This window comes from Coturnix japonica, chromosome 5 (genome assembly GCF_054131305.1).
Source record: "Coturnix japonica strain WE chromosome 5, WE-NBRP24, whole genome shotgun sequence".
NCBI lineage: Eukaryota > Metazoa > Chordata > Aves > Galliformes > Phasianidae > Coturnix > Coturnix japonica.
In genome coordinates, this window is record NC_140667.1 from 36,490,512 (window position 1) to 36,512,708 (window position 22,197).

General features: G+C 38.6%; 1 protein-coding gene and 1 long non-coding RNA gene across 13 annotated transcripts in view; one reads left to right on the forward strand and one right to left on the reverse strand.

Moving 5' to 3' along the window:
• MIA2 (MIA SH3 domain ER export factor 2) overlaps positions 1-22,197 on the forward strand; it is a 29,677-nt gene that overhangs the window by 5,320 nt on the left and 2,160 nt on the right. For 3 of the 11 annotated variants that reach the window (XR_014946691.1, XM_085549155.1, XM_015865053.3), the window contains exons 3-26: positions 677-763; positions 1,349-2,510; positions 3,939-4,154; positions 4,276-4,376; positions 6,094-6,225; positions 7,673-7,694; positions 7,799-7,887; positions 8,022-8,090; positions 8,825-8,935; positions 9,117-9,188; positions 9,602-9,706; positions 11,132-11,254; positions 11,804-11,927; positions 12,374-12,420; positions 12,622-12,712; positions 13,876-14,014; positions 15,564-15,665; positions 16,272-16,332; positions 16,640-16,675; positions 17,507-17,574; positions 18,215-18,294; positions 18,629-18,760; positions 20,624-20,782; positions 21,420-21,545. Coding sequence is in view for 8 of the 11 variants with exons in the window: in XM_085549155.1 (XP_085405281.1) it covers positions 677-763; positions 1,349-2,510; positions 3,939-4,154; positions 4,276-4,376; positions 6,094-6,225; positions 7,673-7,694; positions 7,799-7,887; positions 8,022-8,090; positions 8,825-8,935; positions 9,117-9,188; positions 9,602-9,706; positions 11,132-11,254; positions 11,804-11,927; positions 12,374-12,420; positions 12,622-12,712; positions 13,876-14,014; positions 15,564-15,665; positions 16,272-16,332; positions 16,640-16,675; positions 17,507-17,574; positions 18,215-18,294; positions 18,629-18,760; positions 20,624-20,782; positions 21,420-21,545 (3,454 nt within the window). In the remaining 3 variants the exon portion in view is untranslated. Of the gene's footprint in view, positions 1-676; positions 764-1,348; positions 2,511-3,938; positions 4,155-4,275; positions 4,377-5,057; positions 5,166-5,455; positions 5,599-6,093; positions 6,226-7,672; positions 7,695-7,798; positions 7,888-8,021; positions 8,091-8,824; positions 8,936-9,116; positions 9,189-9,601; positions 9,707-11,131; positions 11,255-11,803; positions 11,928-12,373; positions 12,421-12,621; positions 12,713-13,875; positions 14,015-15,512; positions 15,666-16,245; positions 16,333-16,639; positions 16,676-17,506; positions 17,575-18,214; positions 18,295-18,628; positions 18,761-20,623; positions 20,783-21,419; positions 21,546-22,197 lie in introns of those variants that run through there. The other 8 variants (XR_014946692.1, XR_014946693.1, XM_015865054.3 and 5 more) reach the window with 8 other exon arrangements.
• LOC116653544 (uncharacterized) lies at positions 828-4,905 on the reverse strand. 2 transcript variants are annotated; one of them, XR_014946710.1, is made up of 3 exons: positions 4,730-4,905; positions 2,599-2,698; positions 828-1,568 (listed from the first exon to the last, which is right to left on the reverse strand). It is a non-coding gene; the product is annotated as an uncharacterized LOC116653544 (long non-coding RNA). The 2 variants fall into 2 exon arrangements; XR_014946709.1 differs by lacking the exon at positions 2,599-2,698.

Sequence of the window (22,197 nt, forward strand, 5' to 3'; positions counted from 1 at the left end):
GTTTTTACGGTTACATGGTGGACAATTCTGTGTTGGAATCTGACGTTACAGTTCAGTGCTCAGGGAAAGTTCCCAGAGAAGTTATCACATATATGGTTATCACATATCTTATCCTCATCACATATATGGTTTGGAACAACTGACAATGTAGTCAGAGCCACGATTATTTGCGTTACAGCTAAAAAGCAGTGGATGCACAGATTCAATTCCAACTGCTTATAAAACTGAGTTGGAAGGGAGCTTAAAGCTCACCCAGTCCCAGCCCCTGCCATGTGTATGGCTGCCCCCCACCAGCACAGGCTGCCCAGGGCCCCATCCAGCCTGGCCTTCAGTGCCTCCAGGGATGGGGCACCCACAGCTTCTGGGCAGCTGTGCCAGCACCTCACTGCCTTCTGAGTAAAGAATTTCCCCTAACATCTAATCTAAATTTCCCTTCTTTTTGTTTAAAACTGTTCCCGTTGTTCTATCGCTATCATGCCATGAAATATATTTCTTGCTGCCTGAATTAACAAATGGAACCATTTTGTTCTTTTTTTTTTTTTCTTTAACCAAACAGAATGAAGGGAGCGAGGGGCAGTCCTTGCTGTTTGTTCATACATTTCTAGCATATATGCAAGCACCCAATAGAATCATTGTTCAAGTTGAAATGCTCTCACTCCCTTAATATGTCTTACAGAAAGGAAAAGATTTTGGATATTTCCCAAAAGATGCTGTAAAGGTTGAGGAAGTTTTAATTGCAGAAGAAGTTGAAGTACTCACTAAGGTAAAGCAAAATCACCTGATTTTCTCCAGTGTAGTTTACATCACAAGAAAAATGTAAAAACAAGTTAGAATTTCAATGCACATTTTATTTCAGATAATTCAAGACAAACTACTTTTGTTACTGCTCTCTTTGTGTGTTTGTTGTATTTTAAGATAATTTTTTATCTGATAAATAATATAGAGCCCTAGGAATAATTCAGTTACTTACAGTCCTTTGTATAAAGTTATAGACACACACAGAGGAAGAGAATAAAGATACGTAGCTGTGTTACACAGTGCTGTAGAAAATTATATATTAGGACTGGTTTCAAGCTGCGGCAGGGGAGATTCAGGCTGGACATTAGGAAACGTTACTTCTCAGAAAGGGTGGTCAGGCACTGGAATGCACTGCCCAGGGAGGTGGTGGAGTCACTGACCCTGGGGGTGTTCAAGGAATGACTGGATGTTGTGTTGAGGGACATGGTTTAGTGGGAGCTATTGGTAATAGGTGAACGGTTGGACTGGATGATCTTGTAGGTCTTTTCCAACCTTGGTGTTTCTATGATTCTGTATGAAAATATTTTAAAAGTATATATTTTTCTTTTAGGAAACTGATTTCCTTTGTCTTGATGGTGATGCGTATGTTTTTGAAAACGAAGACAGTGTGTTACATTATCAGAACAAAGAAAGTGAATATTCATCATCTGATGCAGAATCAGAGCTGCAAGAAACTGAACTCTTGAAGCATTCAGGAGATGCCATCCAAAATGAAGAAGCAATTGAATCAGTTTTTGGAAATGGTTCCAAAGAATCTCAGAGTCAGGGGTCTGCAAGCAAAAAAATGGTTAGTGAAAATGAGAACAGAAATGAAGATGTTGAACAGCCAGAACTCCAAAGTAGTCTCCCATTGGAGCCCGTTCCAACTCAGTCTAGTTGGATGGTTTCTGACATTGCAGGGTGGTTTGCCGCAGGAAGTAAAAATGATGAAGAGACCTTAAAAGCCATTACTGAACCTTCAGAAGAAAACAGTTATCAAGGCAGAAAATTAGCAGTAGCAGCTGACAATGACTTAGAGGAGCCAAATGATCAGGAGGAGCAAGAGCCCACAGCATCTGGTTGGCTTCAGGGTGGACTGACGGATTTTCTGTATTTTGGTAAAGAGAATGTGAATGTTGGCTTGGAATCAGAAAATAATGTAGAAATCCAGGATGTTTCTAGTGTAGATACTTACTCCTACAATGAACATGAAACAGCAGTCACAGAGTTATTGACAGAAAAAGAACAAAACAGTGAGAGTCAAGAATCCACATCCAATTGGTTTAGTTTGGGTTTAAGCGATGTTCTGAGTTTTGGGCAGGCTGAGAAGAATACAGTTGCTACGGAAGACCATGCAAGCAAAGAAAGAGAAGATGACGCAAGTAAGAATGAAGAAATACAGACTTTAAACCAGCAAGAATCACACTCAGACAAAGAATCAAGTGAGACATTCAAAGAAGTGTTAGATGAAGCAGATGTGAGTTACACACAAGAAGTAATAGATTCAAACAGTAACATGCCAAATGCCAGGGAGATAACAGCAAGTGTGTATACCCTTAATGACACCAAAAACATCTCAAGCAACACGGGATCATCTTCTGATAAATTAATAGGTGACAAAGAACATCCAGTTGACCCCTGCAGTTCAGGACAAGATGTGGCATCAGTAAGTCAACTGCTAAAAAACACTGAAGGAAGAAATCCAGAGTCAGAAAGGAGCTACAGCCAGCCAGGTTGGTATGAAAATATCTGAAAGAGCTTCATTAATTACGTAGACAGATAGTATAAACCAGTTGAATCAGGTCAAATTTCTTTACCCACCTCAGAATTGTGATCCCTCAGACACATAAAAGAAATGTCTGACACAGCAGAACCAGTTCTTCTCTGTGAGATGTTCTGCAGATGTAACAGTGTTCAATAGCTAAGGGAGAGAAAGCATCGAGTATGCAGGAGGATGTGTTTAGTTGTTCCAGTGTTGAAGAATATGTTTCTAAAAGCAGTGAAATTTAGGAGAACACCAACATAAGATGTTATGATGTTGACCTTGTCTCCAAAGATTCTCTGCATTTACCCTCAAAATTAAGTTTTGAAAATAGTGTGTTCACAGGCATGAGATTTTTCTTCTAGTGAACACCATTCGCTTTTGAAAGAGGAACAAAGTGAAGAAAAAGAGAACAGAGTACGCGTGAATGAAGAAATGTTCACTTTAAGTCAACCGGAAATTGGAAACTACTGCAGGGAAAATAAAAAACAGAAGCAGTTGAAACAGTGCAACAAGAACAAAATAACCTCAATGCTCATATTCACAACCTTGTAAATTCAGAAAATGAATTACACACTTGTGGGAACCACCTCGGTATCAAGATTATCCCATGTGAGAGTGGCACCAGTCTCACTCTAGAAATGCTGCATGATAGATTCTGATTCACCAAACCCATTCATCGCGTACCAACAATTTCACTTTAGAAATGTTAAGCTGAGAGCAGCTCTGTGAGGGGAACAAATTGGTGCAGCTGCACCAATCTGAAAAGCTTCACTGTGAAATCACATCTACTCATGGAAGCTATTGGGTTATTCGTGATGGGGATCTTTGGCCGTTTGTGTCCCTGAAGCTTAGACTTAAAAAGTGATTTTGTTGTAGACTGCATGTTTTTCTACACAGTTAGGCAAAGTATGGGGTATCTGGGGGGTTGTTTTGTTTTTTCTGAAGGTATATTCTGAAATGCTTTTTATCCACTCCAGAAAAGTTTACTTCAGGGAATTTACATGGGAAATAAGGCAGCTGATTCCTTCCAATATCCTTCTGCGTGAACATGTCTGTGTTTTTTGTATGTTGTAGTGATGTTTGTTATCTTGTAGAAAGCTGAGACCTTTTCCCAGCCTGTATAAATACCTGGGATTGCCCTGACACAAATGCAGCACCTTACACTTGGTCTTATTGAACCTCATTAGGTTTTCACAGGCCCACTTCTCCAGCCTGCCCAGGTCCCTCTGGATGGCTTCCCTTTCTTCCAATCTTACATAACATCATCTATAATTACGAAGGAGAAAATATAATGAAAACCTCAGTTGGAGGCTTATACCTTGTAACAAAAAATATAATTGTGTGAGAATGGTGGTTTAATCCTCTGAAAATAAACACCACTTCCTTTCATCTGCAGGAGCAGGCAGTAAAAGAAGGCTGCTGGAAGAAAAGCCGGAGGATAAATATGAAATGGATGCACGTACTGACAGTGAGCGACATTCAGAAGAGATAGAAATTCCTTCAGTAAATTCTGAAGAAAAAATGCCAAGCTTAGGAGCTGATTTTCAACATGATGGTGAAAAGCCTTCCTCAGATAACACCTTCCAAGTTCAGAACTACATTCCAGATAATGGTAAGTGTAAGATTTCCGAATTTGAAATGGAAAAAAAAAAAAAAAAAAAAAAAAAAAGGTGGAGTTATATTAAATATATCACAGAATTTTTCTTTTCTTTTTGCCCTTATAAACAAACCAGATGGAGGCTGGATAAATCAGATACTTCTGTGCCTGAGTGCTTTTGAGATGGGGGAACTGGTAAAGTCTGTTTTTTCAGCTACTACAACTATTGTTAAAGAGGTAAGATTTGCTCTTTGCTTCCATGAGTACCTGTAAGATACTAGTAACCAGTCATGAGTGATGTTCCCCAGGGGTCAGTACTGGGGCAGACCCTGTTTGATATCTCAATTGATGGTTTGGATGATGGGATTGGGTGCACCTCAGTGCAGATTACACCAAGCTGGGAGGCAGTGTCGATCTGCCTGAGAGTAGGAAAGCTCCACAGAGGGAACTGAGCTCTCTACAACTACCTGAAAGGAAGCTGTGAAGTGGTGGGGGTCGGCCTCTTCTCTCAAGGAACAGTGTTAGGATGAGAGCAAACGGCCTCAAGCTGTGCTAGGGGAAGGTCAGGTTGGGTATTAGGGAAAACTTACCCGAAAGAACGGTCAGGCGGGCACTGGAACGGGCTGCCCAGGGAGGCGGTGGAGTCACCATCCCTGGAGGAGTTCAAGTGTAGATGCGGCACTGAGGGACGCGGTGGTGATGTGGCTGTGGCTGGTCCAGCTGATCGTAGATGTCTTTTCTCCACAACCCTCGGCAGTGACAGCAGCCTCTTCACTATGTTTAACGGCAGCCCCCGCACGGTCGGTTTTTACTAGGCAGGCAGGTGCAGCCAAGGCCCAGCCTCCCTTGTGCCCGGCAGCGCCTCACGGCGGGGCGGGCCGCCACCTGTTGTCCCTGGGTGCGAGTCACAAGTGTGCCGGCAGACCCGCCTCTCCGGCGGGGTTAAGGTCTGTGTCAGGAGCCGGCCCGGCGCTTCTGTCTGTGTACAGCGCTGCCGTGACGCGGAGGCAAATGGAAGCGGCGGAGGTAGGTCTGCCGGTGCAGTGTGACAAGGGCAGAAGTAGTTTTGTAGCCTCCGGGCGCCGGCTGTTCACAAGGGCGGCCTGCCGGGCTCACGCGGCCGCTGCCCCCCGCTGCCGGCTGGGCCGCGCGCCGAGGCCCGGATCCCGCTGCCGCCGTCCCGCTCTCTCCCATCGGCTGCAGCGGGATCTCCCTGCTCCCAGCGGCGGTTCCCCCCGTCCCGTCTCAGTGGTACGTCCCGCCGCTCCCCCCGTGCTGCCCGTAGCGGTGGTACGGCCGGTTGCCCGGAAGGAGCTGCGCGTGGCCGTGCCGGCGCCGCGGCAAGATGGCGGCCGGCGGCCAAGGGGATGCGCTGGGCGCCGCAACCGTCGGTGTGTGGCTGTGGCTGCGGGACGCGGCGCTGCGCTGCTGCCGGTGGGTCAGCGAGGCGGCCCGCAGGGTGAGTGCGGGAACCCTCCGTACCCTCACTGAGCCGCACGGAGGGATCGGGACGTGCTGCTCGTCACTTCAGGGTGGGAGAGAGACCGAAAGGCTGGAACGGGGCAGAGCCCGCCTAGCTTGTGCCCTGCTGAGGTGGTGGGGTTTAAAAGCTCTATTAAAGAATTAGGGATTGGGGTTTGCTGTATGGCAACAGGTTATTAACGACACGTGTCGTTTACCGTACACGGTGAGTTTGCCGTGACTGTCAGGCACAGAAGGAGCGGTGCTCAGAGCTTTGTCTGCGCCTTATCCGATCTTGCTGCATCTTTATTTCTATTTTCCCATTTGGTAACTGTATAATGCAGAACTCAGGCTCCTGTTAACCACCGTTTTGGAGTCTTGTAAAAGCTAGATGTACAGGCCTGCACCTCCTGCCTTACGCATTGACTTAGGTTGCTTCTTATCTGTTTCTGTTGAAAATATTAACCTCCTCAGTTCAATCTTTCAATTTCAGGCTGTGGCATCGCTGCCTGAAGACATGAGGCCCGGACCTGATCTCTATGGTTTCCCTTGGGAACTAGTGATCGCTGTCGGCGTTGTTGGAGCCTTCACAATTTTCCTGTTCCTGTATAGAAGCTATCAGTCAGTAAGTGTTCAATCTGCATGCAGATATATAGACTGCACTGACAGTTTCTGACAATTTAAATTGTTACTCTGCAAGGTATGAAATATTTCAGTCACAGCAGGTTTAAAACTCTGTATTTAGAGTCTCTTGAAAGAAAGGAGAAAAACTGTGAAGTAGCCTGTTTTGTCAAGGCAGGAGGTGTTTTCTAAAGCAACTACATAAAGACAATCTGGATGAATCCCCATCAAGGGATGCATGTTAAAAAACTTTGACCGGTGACCTTGATGCTACGTGTCAGAGTACGGAACTGATTTTACCTTGAGCTGTTTATGAGTGGTAAGCTGGAGAAATGTAGCACTGAAACCTCTTAACACAAACGTCAGGTGATATTTCTGAGGTACGGGCTCACTTCAGTTGCTGTTACTCAGATCCTCACCCACACAAATCTGCCTACCAGCCTCTCCCTACTTAAGCAATGAATTCATGATCCATAACCCAGTATTCTTTAAGTTTTGTTTGTGACGCTTGTCTTTGAAGATAGGCTGTGTGGCATCCTTATTTTTCAGATAAGAGCAATTGCATTTGTATTAAAGGTTCTAGCATCCCATTAGACCTGGAAAAATACCACTTATTCTGCAGCAGCAATTCAGGTTGTCTGGAAGAGGGGTCCATATGTTAATGAATCTGTAATTGTTTGTCATTCCCTAAGTGGTTTTTTTGTTTTGTTTTGTTTTGTTTTCATTTGCATTTTATGGATATAAAACATAAGTTACAACTTAAACTTGAGTCAAATAGAAACTTTAGTATTGTTTTCCTCCTGCACATGTCACCCAATTTCAGCCATTTTAGGGATTGAGAGGATCAGTATGCTTATGACTTTGTTCCATTTTTCATGCTTAGACTGCTTGACTTGGAATGAGAAGGTTACAGGGAAATTCAGAAAGATTAATTCTCCTTAGATGTCAGAGACATGTTCCAGGTCCATCTGTGGGAGGGATGTCATGTTACATGGGCTCATTCAACTTCATCTCTTGTCCAGGCTGTTAGTAGCATTTTGTCCTGCTTTTTTGATTTTGGTTCTAGGCTGCTACACCTCACGTGGCAGCTTCTGATTTGATACTTGTCACAGGGGGAAGTGGGCAGGATGCCCATCAAGTAGTGCAGCTTACTTACTTACTGCAGCTCTGACTGTTGTGTATTACAACATGCGGTTTCTTGCTCTTTCAGAGAGAGCTAAGTCTGACTTGGCACGTAGAATAACTACCTTGCCCTTCCTCTCTTAAGGCCATTCATGTCCACTACCACTTTGTGTTGGCAGTATGTGTTACATGACTGCAGCCTTTATGTTCCTTTCTTCAGTTCAGTGGGTGACCTGATGACGCTACCATAGATGATAGTTTTCAGATACAATATAAGGGTAATTAATCAGATGTTTTCAAGGTTGTTGTTTTCTTTCTTTTTGTTTTAGGTTAGAAGTCGACTTTATGCAGGTAAGCTTATTTTTCATAGTTCGACGCGTAACTTCCATAAACTTCTTTTTTTGCTGCTTTTTATTGTGTAAATGTTGCAACATCCAGCTGTCTGTTTATTTTAGGAAGGGAAAAACAGCTTGCCAATAAAATTGCTGAACTAGTTGAAGAGAAATGCAAAATTCTTGAGAAACTCAGCCTTAGCAAAAAAGAGGTAACCGAACAACCTTCCAATTCAGTGCCTTATTGGTATCTCACACTGTAATCAAAACTTGTGTTTGAATTGAATGTCATTTATTCTGTTATTTAGGCAATTTTTTATATACGTTCTGATTATTATTTTTTCAGTTGGAGGACTTAGAATTGTCTCTAAAGGATGACAGCCTTACGAAAGAATCAGATGCATCTCTTTTTGAGGTAAAAATAAGGGGAAAAAAAGATGAAAGGAAATTATCATTTGGACAATTTAAGGCAGAATTTCAGGAAAATGCTTACAAAAATGTTGTAATTGAAAGCATTGCTTTTCTAATCCTGGGCTACTGAAAAATAACATAGTAGTGAGACAACTAAGAAAAGTTTTGGTAACAGTTCATTAAAATTGGAATGGATCATTTAAGATGATTGATACTGGAGCAAATTTCATGTTAGACAATAACTAATTGGTTAAACAGGAGAGATAGGGCACTGCAGGGGGTGTGTTCTCATGTTCTATTTACTTCAAGTACATTTTTTAGCCTACTGGAGTGATATAAAATTGTCAGAACTTTTAAAGGAAAAATGTGCATAAGTACAGAATAGCCTCGTATTGACACAGTAGCAAAATTAGATGAAATTGCTGCATTGATATCCCCTGCACTTAGTGTGTATTTGTAAAAGATCTCCAAAAGATTTAATCAAATAACCAACTACATAAAATTTATGTAACAAAAAAAGCAAATTAATTTATTTTGTTCTGCACCTCAGACCCGGTAGAGTTGGTTGTTAAAGGTTTTGTTAGCGTGCAGGAGTCAAGAGTGCTTTGAGATTTATACTTGATAGGGTGATGTTAAGTGTACTTCGTCATTTTGCATTAAAATGAAATTTAAGACATCCTCTTTGTATGTAGTTAATGTCAAGTGTGTTGTGTTAACTGACAAAACAACTTGATTTAGGAAACGCAAGAAAAACTGAAGAAATCAAACTTGAAACTCAGCCAAGAAATAGAGAATCTGGAAAAGGAACTGGAAGAAGAAAAATCCAAGCAATCAGAAAATGATAAATTGGTAAGAATAAAAATGATATTTTTTGTGTTGCTACTCATTTTAATGTCCTCAGAAAAACAGCTTTCTCTGATGTGGGGGTAGCAACCTTCCCAGTTTGAAAAATTACAATAACTTTAGCCCTTGCTTAGATTTTTCCAGTCAAATCTATTGAAGAAGCTGTATAAAAAATAATTCTTTTCAGGTGGCTGAAATTCAGGAAAGACTGGAATCTTTGGAGAAGGAATCTAAGTCTATCCAGTCACAGGTTGCTGAGGTATGTCTTATTTTATAATTTCTGTTTCCAAGGCTTTGCCATTTCTTTGTTCTCAATGTAGTTTCTTGTTTAACATTTTGACTAGTAAGAGGCAGAATTAATATGGCATATAAACGAGAAGGATTGCGAAGGCTTTAATGTTTCTGTGTGCCGTGATTTAGTAAGGTTTAATTTCATATCGTGATTGCCACTTACTGGGAAATGCAATTCCATTGTCATTTCTCTGCCCTCTTACTCTACAATTGTATGTGTTGTTTCAAAACTACAGTCTGCAGAGGCTGTTGAAATTATGCTAAAAAGATGAGAATACAAATATAATGTACTTAGACAAATTAAGAATCAGTCCATGGTCACTCTGCTTGTTACATCTTCGCATATACTGTTGAAACAGCACTATTTTTTTTTTAATGTAGGCCAAGTCCACCCTAAAAGTGTATCAGATTAATACAGAGAGACTCAAGACATCTCTTCAAGATGCAATAGATGAAAACCGACAGCTTCAGGAGAGTGAGAAACAGGTAGGTTCTTCCTAGTTAAATTCCTTAGTGATTTGGTTTTTGTACATGCTTCATAAACGTGACTTCTCCAAGGAGCTCCTCCTGCATGGGTCTGTTTGTAGCCCGTGAATGTTCTGGTAAATGGAATTAGGAAGAGCAGGCATGCCTTTAAAGTGATGATGGGAAAATTTAGTCTGAAGTAGTTCCGTATTGATTAAAAATAAAAAGAAATTAGAAGAAATACATGTACTGATTGGTGAGGAAGAGGGCGTGCGGTAATGTGACACTAATAGGATTTTTGCTGAAGAAAGCAGAGATGTAGGCAAAGGTTGGTGAAGCAAAGACATAGGCACAGATTCTTTTCAGCAGCAAAGAACAAATGCTTTTATTTGATAAAACCAAACAAATGAAGAAATGACAGTCTGTGCAAAAACAGGTAGGGAACTTAATGTAATGTTGCTGTGGATGAATTAGTGGAAAGTCAGATTGGTAACGTGAGGATACAGAAAGGGCTGTTACTTCCCAAGTTTTAGCTGTTTATTTTCTTCCTATAGCTAGATCTCAAAGAATGTTGGTTATTTTAAAGTGGTCAGCGTATGCGGTAGTCATTCAGTGCAATGCCAGGTTTTACAAAGAAATTATGATTTCTAACAAAAAAGATAATACCTGCATGATAATGCATGAACTATTTCATTTTTTTGTGGATAAGTGTTTGTTTTCCTGCCTGACTCATCTCCTTGTTGTCTGAAATGTATCCAGGCAGGTACCTTGCAGAGCTAGACGTACAGGTCTATTGATTTTGTTAAAACACTTTTGATATCAAACTTGCTGGTTTGTCAGGGAAGTTACTGGAAATAGTGAATTTTTTGCTAGAGCAACACTCCAGGTACACACAACTCTGTTATCAGTAAAACTTGATGTTCTTCTTACTTGTAGCGGTGTGAGAATTATTTTCTTTCAAGAGCCCTTTTTCATCAAATCGAGGTGTTTTTTTTTTTTTTCCTGCACAGTTATATTCTTACAAGTACATAAGTAAGGTCAATTTATTTTTTCTTTGGCTTTATGCAGAAGCTACTCAAAGTAGGCTTCCCTTTTAGGAGTGAGTGATGTTTAATGATAAACATAGTTGCCCACGTATGTCTTTTGTATTAACAAAAAGAGTTTTTCTTTTGTTTGCACTATGCTGTGAATTCATATGTGGCAAAGATGCAGTTGTGTGCCAGTAGCCAAACTATTGTAGTAAAAGCAATGGAGCAATAACGTAGAATTGATATTTGAAACTCGAGATTTAACCATCTTTGTAGTCTCTGTTTAATTCATATTGGTGGATGAGAGGTTAAAATTCTGCTTTTGAAAAGATAGTACATGCAAGATGCTCAATTGATATTCGTCCTTGATTTTTGATACAAAGAAATAATCACCCTACCCTTGTATTTCCCTTTTTAGCTTTTACAAGAAGCAGAAGGATGGGGTGAACGATTTAGTGAACTAAATGAACAAACTAAGATGTTTGAATCATCTAAAGCAGATACAGAAGAAGTACTGAAGGATAAAGAGAGTCGAGTCAAGGTAAATGATGAAAGCCAGCACTGAAGTGGATTACTCAGACTGATGTGAACCATGAAGTTTCAAGAGAATTGAACAAATGATCCCTGTCTTAATACACATTAAGTTGTTTTGGGTTTTTGTTTGCTGTGTCCATCCTTTTATGTCTCCTTTTTTGCTAATCAAATAAAGTTGCTTAGCAGCGCAGGTATGGTGCATTATGACAGTCTTGGAAGCCAGCAGGTCTTAAAAAGGAGAAACACTTGATTCTTATGTATATTTTTTTGAGATTTGGAGCATGGGGGCTAGGGCCTTATTCATCTGCACAAGCCTTATGAAAAGCCTACTTACTTGGGTACTTGAACAGCTAGAGCATACCGTGACATGTGGTATATTTTTTAATGGGAAGAATATAATGTTGGACATTTAGAGTCCTATACCTAAAGTTCAGTTAATCTACTAAGGCAACTAAACAAAGGTTAGAAAACCTGGAAAAGTAATTGTACTGCTAACAAAGTCTTTATTTATTTGTACTTATTTTACTATTCTTGTTTTGTTTGGGGTTTTTCTTAGTCACTGACACAGTACTTGTTAAAGATGAAAGACTGGAGTTCAGCAGTCAGAGATGATGATGACACTGAAGATAACCACTGGGACACCGATTTAAAGGATGAAACAGAAAATGGAGAGCATTTAGGTATGATATTAAAAACATTTCAATGTTTCAGTATATCAAACCAACAAACTTCAAGGAATGTAGAAAGATAAACATAATGAAAATTGGATTTTCAAAACTCACCTGATGTTATTCATGTCAGACAAGTTATTTGATGCTTAGAAACTTCTGGAGAAATGGTAGCCTGTGCTACCGTAGACTATTGGGTGGGTATAGATGCAAGTGTATTAATTGTTACAAAGAAATGAAAAGACTCAATGCCTGGTCTCTAGCAGAGTGACTTAGCTTATGTTAGTATTAGGCAGTGATTTTCAGATGTATATAGGTGCAAACCTTACTTTTCTGTTTGAAAATATGCTTTGCCTATTGTGGCATTTTTTAATAAAAATAAACTGGTAGCAAAGTAGTAAGCTCTGTCACAAACCTTTCTGTGCTTTATAAGTGATACATTCTATTCTGTCAATCAGATGATCAGCAAAAGCGAACCATAAAGAAATTGATCTATGCTGCAAAGGTACGTGATTTTAAGAAATTTGAGGATGCTTTTTGGGTGGGGAATCTAAATACAATATATGTGATTTTTTAATGCTAAGTTTAATTGTAAATAGCTTTCTAGTGGTATCACAGAGTTGTGCAGTTTTGTTCTTTAAATGTTTTTGCATGCAAACATTTCTAATAATTTTAAGCTTTTTTTTTTCCCCCATTTTGATTGCAGTTAAATGCTTGTTTAAAGACCATGGAAACAGAAAGAGATCAAATGTATTCAAAACTGTCTGATGAAAGTAAAGCTAAGGGAGAACTTACAGGTAATAAATGACATTACATATTATTTCCACTAAAAACTGAAGTTTAATAGATCTGCTTGTCTACTTGACATTTAAAATGCCTGTTAGCTATTCTAAATACTTGATTTTGGTGCTGAAGCAATCCAAGTTTAGTAATTGATAATTGACTGCTCAAACACTATTTCTCAATTTTATTGTATTCTATTGGAGCGTGGAAATTATAAAACCTTAACATATCTGGGATAAGTGATGTTAGTAAATATAAAATACCTTTACATAAGCATTGGACATGAAACAATGGAGTTTTAGTCTAAAATTGTTAAACCACCTACTAAAGCAGACGGTTTAGTTGTAGCATAAGCTGAATACTTATTAAAATGTGAAGTACTGCATTTGGAGCACTGAAGCTAGAATCTTTAATTTTTCCTTTCTTGTATAGGTTATACTGAATTAAACTTTATGAAATGAAAAAACTGCTACTGTGATTTGAAAATTCTCTATTTCTTTTGTTGATGAAAGCAATCAGAACAGCCATCACGCTTTGGTATTTGAATGATGGTGTGCTCCATAAAACTGTACATTTTCAGTGCTTCATGGTCATTTACACCAACTTTTTATGCTGATGCATTTTTCAAATGCATTTTTACTCTGTCCCATATAGGTACTTAAACTTAATTGAAGCTCTTTCTTTAGGCTTAGAAATAGTAAATAGAGACATGACTGATTTAATCTGGATAAAATAGTTAGGAAAATCTTTCAGATTCGAGCCAGAATTATCCCTTCAGGCATCTTAGCAAGACTTTGAATGGGTAATCTACAGGAATATATGATGATAAAGATTTTACTCTTTTAGTTGAGTAATGGCAGCAATAAAAGCTGTCAATGAAAATTTTCATTGTGAGTTACAATGCCTAGAGAAGCTCTACCATTTGGAGGGGTTGCAAGGTTAGTTCTTTGCTCAGAGCTGCGCTTTGTGGCAGGTAGAGAATATAATCAAAGGGCCAACACTGTCTCTCAGTTTGTATGATCTACCAAAATGTATTAATACACGTTATTGCATACTGTATTAAGTTAATGTTGCATCAGAAGTTTATACAGGCTTATCACAGTCCAGAAATGTTGCAAATACTTTAGTTTTATGAACTGTGTCTAATTCCTAATATAATTTTCTCTGTATTTGACAGAGCGTATAGAAAACCTCCAAAGTGAACAAGTTTCCTTACAATGTGAAAACGAACGTTTGGAAAGTGAAGTTCAAAAGCTTCAGCAGAAACTTAAAGTTATGACTGAGCTTTATCAAGAAAATGAAATGAAACTACACAGGTGATGGTTCCTCCTGTCTTTTATATTCAATGCGTATTGCTTCACATTCACACGTTTTTGTTTGGGGGGCTGAAGGTGATTGAAAGTTTGAATGTTGTTTTACAGAGTTCTCTGTGTGTAACGTAACAGAATTTCCTTACCTTTGTGGACATTTGTGGCCAAAGTAGTTTTATATTGTCTCCGTAGAAGTAATGGTATATTAATTTAGGTCTTTTCCTCAAGTATGGAGAAAAGGATAAGAGGAGAAGTAACTAGTCTTTTAATCTATGGAGTAAGTTAGGTGAAGTTAGAAAGCTTGACTTTTAAGTAAAGATATGATCTAATTCATCTGTCAAAGGTGCTGAAAGAAATGCAATCAGTAACTTCTATAACTGTGGAGTATATTTAATATAGTAACAGGGGGCTAGCAATGTCTGTGGAAGACTGGTGCTATGTGTAAAACTAAGCTAGGAGTTATACATAGACAAGCTAGCTATTATCAGTAAGCAACACAGAACATCTGTGATGTAGGCTCTCCTTACCAACAGAGGCAATGCAAAGGCCGTACCATCTGCCTCCCAGTAAGAATGATGGTTTGTGACTTATTGACTGCAATAAAATACGGAAAGGATTGGAAATCAGCTGGTAGAGATGGGATGGAACACGCAAAACCTTCTGCAGCGTTGTGTGTCTGTGTAGCTGTGGAAGGGGCAGGGGGAAATCATTATAAGGCATGAATTTACAGTTCTGCTAGCAAAAAACTACTTCTTCAAGGAGCAAATGTAATTCTGAAGGCAGCAAGAGAACCAGCGCAAGTCTTGATTCCGTACTATGCAGTATGCAGGGCCTATTTGAAGTGTTACTTTCAACAATAAAGAGCTCTGTAGTTCATATATAATACATGCATAATTGGAATCCTTGCAGGTGTAGCAAAACCCAGAAATCCATAGCGTTAACATTGGATTTTAAGAGAGAGGAGGGAATAGAAAGGAACAACTTAAAAATTAGCCATTTAAATATACCATGCCAAAGCTCGGCATTCTTATATATAGCCAGTACAGATTGAAACCAGTGTGATAGCTGAGTAAAAGAAGCTATTATTACTAACAGCACATCTGCTAAATAGCTGCTGAAATAGCTCTGAAAGATAATGTAGGTCTGTGTAGTTGGGTTTTTTTTGGTTGTGGTTGGTTTGGGGTTTTTTGGGGGAGAGAAGGGGGTGGTTGTGTGCTTTTTTGTTTGTTTTAAATAGAAATACTTTACTCCTTAGAGAGTAAATATTTTGCGAAAGGAGAACTTTAGTATTTGGGAGTTTAAATTCTCTTCCATAATGCTTTTAGGAATAGCGATGATGCTTCATTAAACAAAACTAATGAACTGAATAAATTAACGTGAATAAAGCCTAGTCGTGTTTCTGCCACTTAGTTTGTTGTCGCTAAAATCCTTTATCTACATAAACATTTTCTATACACTGCAGCCAAGTAACTGGAGATTTTTTTTCTTGATGTTCTGACTACAGAATTGTTGATTTAGAAACAGAATTAACTTTAGTTTGTGAATTCTCTTAAAGAAAACTGACAGTAGAAGAGAGAGAGCGCCTACAAAAAGAAGAAAAGCTTTCTAAAGTAGATGAGAAAATTACTCATGCTGCTGAAGAACTAAACAGCTACAGGTAATTACAGATTTTACTCACTTGTTTGGAAGTGAACAAAAGGCAATAGAGAATACCAGAAGTTAATGTATTTTCTTCCAGATTGTTTCCTTTTTGTGAGTATGTGCTTCCCTGTGTGTAGCAATACATACATAATTGGGAACAGAAAACCACTGAGAGCTTTTTTCATTGGAATTGTATTCATAATGAAATGGCAGCTGAATGGGCATCAAAATACAAAGTTAAAAAGAGAATACTGTGAGGTGAATCTAATGTTTGGTTTTCCCATTGTTCTGATCCGTACTCATTGTGTAGCTTTGGTGTATTCTATTTCTGTATGTCTAAGTTGTAAAATAGCATTATTGCTTAGAAATTCTTTTCTAGAATATTCCAGTGCAGGAATATTTTCTATAGTTCTTTAACTGGTTTTCTCTGTTTTGTGTTACACTCGCTGTTCTGTAGTTTCTCAAACCGTAGTGTAATTCACAGTGCTGTTAATTCTAGGTCTAAGTAACCATACTTCCTTCTAGATACTAAATCACAAGTACTACGATTGTGCTTTTTATATTTAAAACTATTATTTCTCAATGTTTTATTACAGCGTCATAAAAGCTATTTTTGTTACAGAGAGCGAGCGAAAGATCTGGAAGAAGAGCTGGAACGAACCATTCGCTCTTATGAGAATCAGGTGTGTGCTTTGTGTTACCTGGCATCTATGCCAAGTAGAATGGATGCTACTGCACTGAAATACCACTTTCAGTTTGGTTGTGGTACTTCATCTGGCTTTTGTTTTGTTCTCTTTTAATCTCTCTTACTCCATCTGTTTTGGTTGACTCGGTTTCTTAGCAGAGTTTACTGTGTAACTATTAAAAAGGAACTTTGGTTTGTCTCATACGCTTGAAATTTATGAATGAGAGTATTATATCAGTCTTAACTTTCTTCTTCAGATGAATAATGCTCTCCAGTAATGATATAACAAATGTTTTTTTTCACAGATTACTTCACATGAGAAGAAAGCTCATGATAATTGGGTAAGTTCAAAACACTAAATGTTCTTAATTCTGTAGCAACTACTGTCTCTTTAGTGATTTGAATAGCTTGCTTTATGAGCTCACTAGAATTTAAGTACTGCAGCGTTATTTGCTGTAGCACTAAATCTGCTTGAATAACGTGCAGTTATTTAATAAGAGTGTGACATTTTGCTAATAACACAAGCATTTGGCCTTGCTTCAGTGCCATTTTAATATTTTTCCTGGATGTACTCCACTCCTTTTATCTACTAATAGAAGACATTATGTCCTGTGAGAACACTCTGTTCCATTGACAGCCTCCTAAAAATGGTGCTGTAAATTCCATTTTTACTTTTTTCCAAACAGGAAACGTTAAAATATCTCCTGACTTCCAATTGTATTCCTGAATACAATCTTTAGTTTTGCAGAACAGTCTGTATGAGATCGTCCTGTTAAAAGTTAGAGGGCTTCATTATTGTAATATTATAGATTTGAATTGTATTAATTTAATATAAAATTTCCTTAGGTAAATTTGGAGATTTAAAATCCTGTATGTAATCTGTTTATGCTTCAAAGCAGCTGTAGCTTAAGAATCCCATTCCTGCAGTTCTAAGAATCTGCTGGGAAGCCTTCTTGTTTCGAAGAAGTTAGCTAGCAGAACTGCTAGTGTCATTTGGTGATGTCTATGAGGCTCTGTTTCATGTGCTTTGTGCATCAGTAGTATACAACAAAAAGAGAATCTAAACACCTCAGATAGAAAAATGTCTTGGATCTGTTAGCTTTCACGTTTATGAAGGATTTAATTAATAAGCAAAAAATATCTAAGCATCTGATTTTTGTTCCTCCTGAAAGCTGACAGCTCGTGCAGCTGAGAGACAACTCAATGATATAAGAAAAGAAAACGCTCATAACAGACAGAAGTAAGTTCAGTCTTGATCTGATTTTAAACAAATGTGATTTGGGCATGTTTTGGATTTGTGCAATTCTGTGTTTCCTAGACCTGTGTTAACCAATGGTAATCATGATAAGGCAGAGAGAGCATCATAGCTATGAAAGAGAAAGAGACAGTTGAGGATTTCTGTAATGATGCCATGCAAGAAAATATGAATTATGTGAGGTATTTAATTAGTTCATGAGAGAAGCAGAATGTAGTACTAGGGCTCTGAGGTCATGATGATACTGTTTTACGAACATGTATGAATTAACCAGAAGCCACGATTACCAAATGATGTTGCAACCTAATTCAGAAGTTAGTACTGACCTAATGAGACGGAACTTCTGGATGTACAGTTAAAGTAACACCTGAAGCGTATCTTGGAGTGCTCATGAGAGCATGTTGTGCTAGGACTCGTGATATCTCACGTGCTACTCAGCTTCTGAATTCCAGTTTAAATACACAAGCATAAAGAAATTTGAAGAATTACTAAATTCAGAGTTCTGTTACATCCCTTGTCTTTTTTTATTCAGAGAATGAAATAAGTCCGTCTGTTTAGCACTTACACTAGGAAAGTTAATAGTGAGCACTGCTTATATTTTTGTACTTTCTTTGCTTATTTACAGATTAACTGAAGCAGAATTTAAACTTGACCTTTTAGAAAAAGATCCTTATGCTCTCGATGTTCCAGTCAGACCATTCAGAGGTACAGTATTGAACTGTAAAACAGACCCTAATAGTTCTGGGTTCTGGTTGTTTCCTGAGATCACACACATCTAATTGTTTCAAACCTCCCTTGGTCTCGTATATACAAATAAGTCATGTTAAAAATAAGAAGTTGCTCTAGGTAATATTGAAACTGAGAGTGTTGGCAGCGTTGATGAGAGTAGACTGGAGATATGACACATGCAGTAATTGGGACACAGTTCTCCTTTCACGTATTGAATTTAGTTTTAAACTTCACCTGAGAAGTTAATTACTTATTACAGTTTGCTAAACTGAGTATTGTGAACTTGAGTATTTTGTTTTAACTGTTCCAGAGCATTCCCCATATGGACCCTCACCAATGGGCCGGCCTTCATCTGAAACAAGAGCTTTTCTTTCCCCTCCAACTTTATTGGAGGGTCCTTTAAGGCTTTCACCTATGCTTCCAGGTGCAGGAGGAGGAAGAGGTACAATTCTTAAACTTGAAAACCTGTCTGTTCTGGATTTCTCTCTCCTCTGCTATCAATCTGTCACACCTTTTCCTCTTACTGGTGACGAAAGCATTAAAACAACCAATTCAGTATAAACAGACCAACTCTTCCTGTTTTTCAACTTGCTTCTAAATCTGTATAATGTACACCGGTACAATGGAAAATTTTGTTGGTTTTGAGTTAAGTCAGTGGATTCAATTCAACAAGTTGAGAAAAGAACCAGACTTGGTCCTATTTCTTGGACAAATGCAGTTCTGCTGAAATAATTTCTGATGTTAAGTTAAATGAGTCAATTAGATTTCTGAAGGAAAAATACAGACACTTCCATTTCATTCATTTAAAGAGAGAGAAGGAAAGTGGAGGTATCTTCATTCTCAACATTGTACTGAGAATCATGAAAAATGGTTCTGTAGGAAGTTACTGATTCAGTGAAGTGCTTCTCTCCCTTTAGTTTTGAAGTTTGAGGTAGTCATTGTATGCGGGGATAGTCTTATTCCTAGTGCTGAAAGAGAACAGGAAGGCTGTGTATAAGGAGTAGGACTTGAGGAGTAGTTAAAGGAAAGCCGTGCTGTCATAGGTCATAAGAGAAGGAATCATGACTCCTTCATGTTTGATGCTTTAATGGAAACAGCGTGGGTGAGTTCTAGTATGGAGTTCAGCATCTGTTACAGGTAATGAAGAAGCTACTAATATAACTTAGTACTGCTACAAAATCTGTTGGCAACTGTACTTAATGGGAAATACATCAAAACATTTATAAAATATATAAAAATATTTATATTTCAATAATCAACATTGATTTTTTAAAAATAGTATTGTCTGCTTGTGTACTTTAATTCTCTGTAAATAATATACCCAGCTCCATCTGAAAGTTGATTCATGTTCTGAGAGAGGGGAAAAAAAGCTGAGGTTGAATGTTCCACCATAGCTGTACCACAAACAAGAAGAATTACAGGTTTGGCAACTTCTCCTTGAATAGGGGCAATAAGTATTGAAATTTCGATGTCATGCAAATCTTTAAATTGTAGCTCAGCTCTTACTGGTGAGTAAGAGTGAAAAGTGGATTTCAAAGTGGAGTCATAATAGGGAAGGTAACTATGCAAAGGCATGACTGTGCTTCATTTTGCAATACAACACTTAATATAACTTGGATAGATTAAACAAATGATGTGTGTAGTTGATGTAAGTGCAGAGTAATTATAGTGCTCGTCTCACTTTGTGCAAGGTAGAAAATGGCTTTGAATTCTAGGTTGAATTTTGGAATAGAGGAGGATGCCAGAATTATGTATTCTGTCAATCTTCAGACCACCAAGTCTTACCTGAAAGGAAAGCATACACCTGAAGTCACAATTTCTCTTCCACTTACTTATATGTTGACCTGGTCTTTTCTATTGTTTTTCTTATAATAGAGAGGATGAGAATAGTTTTGAATATAGTATGAATAGATATTTTGAATGAGGATATTAACTTTGAGTGATAATTTTTAACTCGATGAGGTTTTGCTAGTGGCCGTTACTGTAGTGCTAACAATAACCTTTACCATGAAGGCGGTAGTTTCTCTGCATTAACAAGTACTCTTAAAAATGATTTTAAAACAATCAGGTACTATAGAGTGCAGTTCTCTTGAACGAAGATATTTTCCTTCCAAACAAACCTTAAAAGGCTTCTTGTAAATCACCATCAGCAAACAGCTGGAGATTCCTGTGGACCTTTGCTCCTCTCGTATCTTGAAAGTGTTGGCATTTTGTGATACATTCCATTGTTTTCAGACTTAATGAAGAAAGACATAATGGAGGGTTTAAAAACCTGAGTAAATAGCTCTCTGATTTCTTCAATTAGGATCTAGAGGACCAGGATCTACTGTTATGTATGAAGCCAGTAATGAACGAGGAGACATGAGTTCTGATAGATTAACTGATCCCCACAGACCACCATCAGATACTGGATCCCTGTCTCCTCCCTGGGACAGAGAACGCAGGATCATTCTGCCTCCATCAGGTACAGAAATTTCCTTGACTACTGGAAGAATGGAATTACTGACTTGTGGTGTATATATTTAAGTATTTTGTGTCTGTATTAAAGAAACAAAGATACTACAATTTTAAAAACCAGCATTTAAAATAAAGCTATAGAACAACTGTCAGTTGCAGCAAGATATTATGGTTGCATATAAGCCTCCTCAGCTGCATATGAGCCTGATCATGAAACTCAAAGTTCATTCAAGGTGAACTTTCCTATTTGCCAGATCTCAGCTACTTCCAGGACATTGCAGGGGTAGTCCTGTTTTCCTGTCCAGAACTGTGTTCATACCCACCCTTGCTCTGAATCTCTCTGCTGCAGTTTGCCTTGTAGCTCCGTAATAGCTCAATTCAGTGCAAGTAAATTGGAAATGTGTTAGAGAACGCAATGAACTGTAATGGGAAATGTCACTCTTAGATTAGTGTGATTTAAAATAAACGGTGGTCTATTTTTATATTGGCCTTCGTTGCTACTGAAGGAAAGATTGTTTTCCCACCCTGATTAACAGTCACTTTGACTATTTCCAAGAGCATAAGATAGCCAGAGGATTTTGCCGGTGTAAAATTGTATGAAACACAGACCTGTTTGGTGATATTTTCTTTTTCCCCAATGACAGGTGAGCCTTATACTGATTCAGTTCTTCCTCCTCGAAGACAAGAAAGGTTCTTCCCTCCAAATACTGGAAGGCTTTCTGGTCCAGCAGAGCTGCGGACTTACAATATGCAGTCTTTTGATAAGACAGGTGGGAACTGCTTTACCTGGCTCCTGTGGTTCTAGCAACTGGAGAATCTCAGTGTAGGAGGACTGTATGAAGCCATGGGAGGAATTAGCAATAACAGCTTCTTCTGAGTACATGGTTCTTGGGCAGTTTGTAGCCTACTTAATAGAAACAGCAGATAACATTTGGATAATGTTGCTGCCAACATCTAGCAGCTCATTAAGCTTGTGAATGTTGCTTTTTCAAGGCATATAGTTTCACCAGACTTAGGCATTTGTAAAAATACACCCATCAGCATCTGATCTCAGAAGAGCAACATCTCACAGTAGTGGAGTCCAGGCTCCAACTCTAAGGTGAATTGACTACAAATACTCAGCAAGCTAACATAGAATCAGAGAATCATAGAATTACCTGGGTTGGAAAAGACCTTGAAGACCATCAAGTTCAACCGCAGCCTAACCATAGTGCCCTTATGCCTTTTCCTAAGATGAGATGCGTAACACCAAAACTTTAGCTTAAGTCAGATATCTGAAGAGCAAGAAACTTGTCAGAAGGGCTAAAGTTTGATAGAGTTCGAGAGTAGCTTAACGGGGATTTAAAATAGAAAGTGTTATGCAGCTTGAGTGTCGAGGAACAAATATTCAGGCTGGTGAAAATGCTGAAGTGTAGCTTTTGT